Genomic DNA, 7,387 nt, shown 5'->3' with positions numbered 1-7,387 from the left:
GTGTGTGATGCAGTGAGTGCGTGAAATGCGGCGTTTCACGAATAATCGAGTCACAAAGGGTTCACCTAAGGCTATTTGATCCTATAGGAACTCAATTTCGGGCCCTCTACATGTTGGTCCTTAGCCCTTGCAACTAAAAGTTGAGTGCTTCGAACCACTCATGCGAGTTCTTCACAAAAATGAGGCAAGAAGTGGCTTGAAGTTCTACGGGAGGTGGGCTCCATTGCTAGTCCGCTAGGATTGTCAATAAGAACTCCTAAAGCTAGATCCTAGGTTCTAAGAGTAGGAGACTAAGACCTCACCAAAAATGAGGTCAACAGTCATCACCTAACAAAATTACTATATAAGCAACATCGCGACGTAATAAAAACAAGTGACTCTAAAACATACTATACAAAAGAGCAAATCATGTACTCTTCACAAACCTAACTTGCATTGAGTCAATGCAATACAAAAGGTACAATATCTTAAAGTAGTTATACTATTTTTAGTTTATGAGAAATAAATTTGAAGTGAAAAAATAACATGGTAGACTCAAGTTCTACCACTTTGACTTTGTAATTCCATCAGAGAATATTATCTTACATTTCCTTACCCAAATCTTAATCAGTATAGCCATGACTCATTCGCCATTAAAATATGTGCCAGCTTGTACCCAAGCCAACCAAACCTCTCCATCCTCAATGTCACTAAGCTTATCCAAATAGTTTATAGCCAACTTTATGAATACAAATTTTTCATTCATTCCTAATAGAATTGCTTTAGCAATTAAACTTATTTTTCACAAATCATTTCAAACCTTTTGAATATATATAACCTTACATATCATATCGCATATAAAATTGCCAAAAGAAACGAAGAAAGAAATGTTTTAAAAAAGATTCAAAAGAATCCATGCCAAGGTATAGAAATAATTCACCAATTCTCGGTAAAGTTGTACTGACTCTTGTACAATTACATGAGGAAAGGAGTGTAAACGAGTCGAGTTAAGCTCGAGTAATTCTCAGCTTGAGATTGATTAATTAATCGAGTTCGAGCTTGAGCTCGACCTTAATTCTACGAGTTTGAGTCAGCTTATGAGCCGACTCGTTGATTAACAAATAGAGAACAATAATTCAAGCTAGTTTATAATAAAATGAAAAATAAATTTAACAATTAAGAGAAAAATAATAAAAATAATACGTGATATTAAATATAAAATATAAATTTTAAACATTTCTACTAAATTATAAATAGAACATAAATTTTAATACATTTTGAAAGTTTTTTATAATAATTTTCTTTAAAATGAGTCGGTTCAAAAGCAAACAAATTGAGTTAGATTTGGCTTGAGCTTGGCTAGTTCATCAAGCTTAGCTCCCGAGCCACTTATCAAGTAGAATCCAAACTGGCACACGAGTTAACTTAGCTCTATTACACCCTTACATAAGGATCATTTAAGTCCTCAACAAGATAAGAGAAAACATAACAATTAATGATGCCCATCAACATGAACATATACATTGTAGTGAAAGTGAATCATCTAAAATGACTTTAACCTTTGATGTTGAATGACAAGGTTGAGAAAATTTTACCCCTCTCGACGGCACATTGTTAGGCCAAAAGAATAAGTAATAGGAAAACTAGTTGTTGGAGAAGATAATCACAACCACAGGCAACATAAAGATCCATCACAACACCAAAATTCTCTACAAAATAAGAATGGTCAGATGGCCACCATCACTAAAAGGTTCTTGTAGAGAGGAATATAGTTATTCCCTCACCTTCAACTTGATATTGATTCCACTGCAAAGAATCTAGGAAGTCAAATAGAGTTGAAGACAATAGAAATCAAGGTTTTAGGGAGAGCGCTTTAGTCTAATAATGAAGTGCCATTCAAGTCACTAGTTCCCAAGTAGTTCAAGCATCAACATAGTGCTAATTGTCTAACTCAAAGTTGTTCATCCATAACCGATCAAAAAAGAAATGGTAAAAGCTCTAATTTCTTGTAACAAATTTTCATTCTTTCATGATTGACATTCTCCTCCAATAAAAAAAGGCATCAGATAGAGAAAGGAAGAAATTGATTGATCTTTTCTTGGATCATCTAAAACACAAAGAGAGAGAGGGGGAGCTTGAAGAAGATAGAGAACTTTCTTTCTCCCTTTACTAATGTCTAGTGCTATTCTAACATAAAATAGTAACTTCCTGCATCAAATTAGGGTTGTCAAAAATTGATCCAACACGACTAGAAAAATCAGGGTTAGAGTTGATCTGAATATGCCAGAGAATTTGACCTGTTTATTATTCGGATTGCATTCAGGTTGCACCCAAAAAACCAAACATGACCTAAATAATCACAAAATCTCATGTTGGGTTCGGGTTAGCGGGTCAAGCTCGGTTTCGGGACTTAGTTTTTGACCCGTTTATTATTCAGGTCGAGTAATTTTCGGGTCAAACCCGAACCCGACCCGAATTGATACCCCTACATCCAATCCAAAATCAAGATTAAACTCATTTTCCACGTACCCAGATCGCTTACTCGAAATGCTAGATGGATCCCTTTCTGATGTCCTGCAGATGATTTTGAATAATAATCTACTATTGTAAGTAACTAAGAGCTACTCTGATTTCTTAAAGTATGTGTCACTATCACAAGATTGTATACTACAATGAGATATATTATAGCTTCTCCTTATATTTCTATCTCATATTTCATAATCACGATGAATCCATTGCATAGCCATCCTACTATGATCTATATTGGTCTTTTACTCACCTATAATAAAAATTCATTCTTCAGCAAGCATATGGTACAATAGTTCATCCAACTCTTCTAAATATCAATTATTTAAACTAAATGCTAATCCAACTTGAGGAACAAAAGAATTAACCACATTTATAATATCCTAGTAGATAATTAACTTAATAATAATCAACCCTATCACTAGTCATATTTGCTTTAACAGTTTTATCTATCAATTATTTATCCAATCATATTCCTATTGTTAGTCTATCCAACAGAATATTAACTTACAACATTTCCCAGTGTCCTTAGATTTTTTCCCTTTCCATTATTTAGTTTTTCATAAGCAAGTAATATTATTCCTTTTCTAATCATTGTATCAAATTATTCTCGTCTTTTCTTTCAAAATTCACAAATTCCATTTAGCAAATCTTTTCATAGATTTAAATCCATTCAACCCTTGCTTATTTTTCATCACTCAGGTTAATTGCTAGCATGTCATTTCAGAATAGTGTTCTAGCCCATTAAAACGGAATTAAAACAAACCTTCTAGGAAAGTATGTGCAACATGGAATAACTTCAAATGCAGGTTTCCATTGCCACACAGCCAAGTTAGCAATAAATTGTCATTTTACATACAAAGCAAATCGCACCATGAGACTTCAAAAATAACCAATGCAAAAACAATATATAAATATATACAGTGAGAGAGAGAGAGAGAGAGAGAGAGAGAGAGAGAAATTATATTTTCAAATACTATTTCACATACACCCATCAAAACGCACCCACCCCGCAAATTTAAGGCCTTGAACCCAAGATCTCTTGATTGAAAGATAAAGTTCTCAACCACCAGGCCAAAGTGGCATGCATATATATTTCAAATAGTTGCTACTAAGAAAACCCCATCATATTGAAAACTTTGGTTCATATATCTGATTTATAGTAAAATTAGCACGACTTATGTTAAGTGCATTCTCATGCATCCCCACAACTAGCATTAATGATTATTTAGGTAATTAATGTTCATCATTTCTTTCCTGCACATTGATATTGTTAACCAGTCTAAGCGTTGCTTCACATAAGCAGTAGGAATACCTTCCATGATTTAGTTAGAAGGATGTAATAAACACAATCCTCGCGATCCAGCCATCCAACAATTGAATTGGAGAGGGGATAATATATGACGCCTTAACCCTGTTTAAGCAAAAAGGCAGTTTTCATGACTTAAATGTGTTTTCATGTCAAAAGTAGAAAACCTAACCATTGCACCGACGGTCTCTCGCAATGCCTAATCCTTAAACACTCTTAGGCGGTGTTTAATCAAATCCCGTAAATCCAATAATCTGTGCGACGGAGATTAGCTCGTGGACGACAGTAGAATAAATTCATAAATCCGCCTCACAATTGAACTTACTAAATCCAGATTTATGTTGTAATAAGAAATGTACGCAGGAAGAAAAGATAGAACACGAAAAACGAAGTAGATTCAGCAACAGTGAAGAAGAATAAAGTCAAAAACCACTCACTCCTTCGAAATTTTGCAACTTTTGAAAGCTCACTTGTTGAAGAAGTGACCTAAAGTCTATGGCAAAAATATGAGTCACTCTCTCCGAAAATCCATCTTCAACTTTAGCCCCCATTTGTAACAACTTCTGCTTCCATACCTTGCAAGAAATTGAATTAAACACAGGACAACTAATGCCCATTAGGTGAAGAGATAAAATAACTTTTATAAGCATCAAAAGCATCGCTAAAACAGCAGTTAGCCATGAAAAGCGAAAGAGGTGTTCGTGGATAGAATCCAATGAAGAAAGCAATTAAGACCTTGAGCCTTTGGGACCGCATACCCCCCGGCACTAGGAAGACATTCATGCCTCTGAAGATACCTTCGGGATCCAAAGACGGTGACCGCCGCTTTCGTGCTACCCTCGGCGCCATCTCACAGTGCCGTGCTCAGCAGATACGACCTCTTCACCTTCCCCTTTGAACCCTTTCTGCGAGGCGCGAGGATGAACTTATGCGCGGGTAATAACGAAAATGCCATCGCCGGATAAGCGGGACGCGCTGCTCGATGTACGTTGGATTGTGTGGTTTCCTTTATTTATTAGACGGTTCTATTTATTTTAAGACCGTTGTCAACTTTGACTAAAAATTATTAGAATTACATACTCACATATAAACGTTAATATTTATATCCTCAGCATCAAATACATTTACTTTTGAAACTCTCATCTTTCTTCTCTTTCTACTTAACTACTGCTGCAACCGCGATATTACGGCGTATCGAGACCTCCGAAACTTTCATCTTTCACCTCCTTCGATCAACCAAACAACAAAAATGACAACTTAAACATCTCAAGGTATTTTAAAGCATCTTTCTCCGTAACAAATATGACATAAAAATTCTACATATTCTTAAATATCATCTTTCCTCTTTTTTGTCGTGAATCCAAATACCCTCAATGATTTTAAGAAATAGCGAGGTGGAAGGAGTGGAAAGATGGAGTTTAATATGTATGTAATTGTTGTGATCCGGCCGCTATTTTGAAACTCTGACAATATCGTCGGAATTTAGTAGCAGCGAATTTGTGAACTAGTGAGGTGTTGATTTTCTTTCTTTTTTTTTTTTTTGTTTTGAGTGCTTAATATGTAAATATTGAAGTTAAGTATTGAGATATATAATACTAATAATTTTGGGTGTTGTGACCTTTTTTAAATTTTAAATATTTATAAAAAAATATATATTACAATAGGTACGTCTTCAAAAGAATATAATACTAATAATTTTGGGTGTTGTGACCTTTTTAAAATTTTAAATATTTATAAAAAAATGGTACGTCTTCAAAAGAGTGTCCAACCCTTATTTTCTTAAATAATCACAGGGTGTATTAAAAAAATAGACAATCTTAGTTTTAAGATAATTAATATCTAAATTTTTCAAAAAAAAAAATTTAATTATCACATTTGTTTTTTAAAAATATTTATAATTTTCTCACAATAAATTTGGTGTTATCTTTACGAATGGCTATAACCACTGAAAATTTGATGAAGATGTCTCATACAGAACATTTGGATTCTTGCATTTACGATTTGAAAATCATGTTGATTTTGAAACAATTGATATATTTCAAATGGGATATTTGTTGTACTCTTTGTTGTGATTTTTTTGATTAGCCCCTCTTTTAGATGTCCCTTCCCAAAAGGCCTCTATTTAAAAGAAATAGAGCGAGAAAATGGAAGAAATAATATGTTAAGATGATACAAAAAAGGGTAGATATTAAAATGTGTATAGCCTCCAACAACTCCAGCATCCAAACCATCAACTGAGTAGCTCTTGGATCTCTCCTCCTCTTTGGTGGGTTTTGTCGAGCCCTCTTTTGTTATGAGGCGGCTGATAGTCTTCATGTTCTGGGAGCGGGTCATCCTTTAATCTTCACCCATCATCTTGCTATGCTCTCTTCTGCAAGCGGCGTTCAGATTGTTTGACTTTTTGGTAGGATGGGTGGGCGTATACCTCTAGTGCGATGTGGTGGTTGGCTAACTCCAAGAGTCCAACCAAGCTTGTAGGTTGTTACAAACCTAAAGCATACTTGAATAGCTCGCTCCGTAGCCCGGGGCTAGGGCTACCTATGATCACGAGTTCTAGATCATGCATTTCCAACTTTTTTTTTTTGGAAACGAGTGATATGAGAACAAATGTTCGCATTTGGCCATTTTTTGACATGCCACAAGGTCTGTGAGTTCTTATGGGGTTTCCGGGCATTGGCAAACTGCACCGTGAAAATCTTCTTGAATTCAGTGGAGGTGATTACTCTTATTGGGAGGCTATTAAACCACCTGAGGGCTGAGTCCCTCAGCATGGTGTAAAATAATTATTACTTTAGTGTGTTGGAGATTTTGAGAAGATGGTGTCTGACTCAAATGAAGCGATGTACTCAGTTGGATCACTCCAACCCATGTATGATTCTAATAAAGGGAGTTTGAATTTTTTTGGTGGCTCAACATCAGAGATCTATTGAAAGAATGCATTCTCTGGATGGAGGTAGACCTCCATATGCGCAAACCATTGTCTAATCAATTGTGTAAACCCGCACTATGTTAATATTGGGAAAACTCCTTCCTTTCTGCCTCCCAAGCCTCTTGGAGGCCTTGGGGATCATGTTCTTCTTCTTGAGGATTTTGCTCACCGGGAGCTTGCTCTCTTCCATCGAGTAAAGCACAAGTCAATTATGCCATCTGACTCACTATTTGGTCTCTATAATCTTGGATTTAATGTTGCATTATTTCCCTCGTGCACTCTATGTTTGTGGTGTCTCTTTGATGAGTTCAATCTGGTGGTGTACTCCTCTTCTTGTTGATGATATGATCCATGCTCATCTTACATTTTAAGATATTAAATACAGATATGTCATGTGAATTACACCCAAGATATAGAGTGTAGGACAAAAAAAAGAAAGATGAAGCAAAATAGAGGGAGAAAGAGCGTGTGTGCACAGGAACACTAGAGTTTTCCATAGAGTAAATCAGTAGTTCTTTTATTGTAGAAATGACCCCCAATACATAGATTTTGGGGTACCTAGTGCACAATTGCGCATTTGTCTCTATTTTAATAGGGATATTACAAAGTATTATGACACATTTTCATATTCATAACCGACTCCA

The 7,387-nt window shown here is 35.4% G+C and overlaps 1 protein-coding gene across 1 annotated transcript in view; it reads right to left on the bottom strand.

Annotated features, from left to right (window-relative positions):
- The window catches only part of LOC110024086 (DNA polymerase lambda), a 38,516-nt gene extending 33,719 nt beyond the window's left edge, over positions 1-4,797 (bottom strand). Inside the window, exons 1-2 of the mRNA XM_020723829.1 lie at positions 4,550-4,797; positions 4,252-4,389 (exon numbers count right to left, since the gene is read on the bottom strand). Of these exons, the coding sequence (XP_020579488.1) occupies positions 4,252-4,389; positions 4,550-4,663 (252 nt within the window). The 5' untranslated portion in view covers positions 4,664-4,797. The remainder of the gene's footprint in view (positions 1-4,251; positions 4,390-4,549) is intronic.
- Between the last annotated feature and the right edge of the window lie 2,590 nt (positions 4,798-7,387).

The sequence above is a fragment of the Phalaenopsis equestris genome, unplaced genomic scaffold, assembly GCF_001263595.1.
Source record: "Phalaenopsis equestris unplaced genomic scaffold, ASM126359v1 Scaffold000244, whole genome shotgun sequence".
Classification (NCBI taxonomy): Eukaryota; Viridiplantae; Streptophyta; class Magnoliopsida; order Asparagales; family Orchidaceae; genus Phalaenopsis; species Phalaenopsis equestris.
This window is presented reverse-complemented; position numbering and strand designations above follow the sequence as displayed.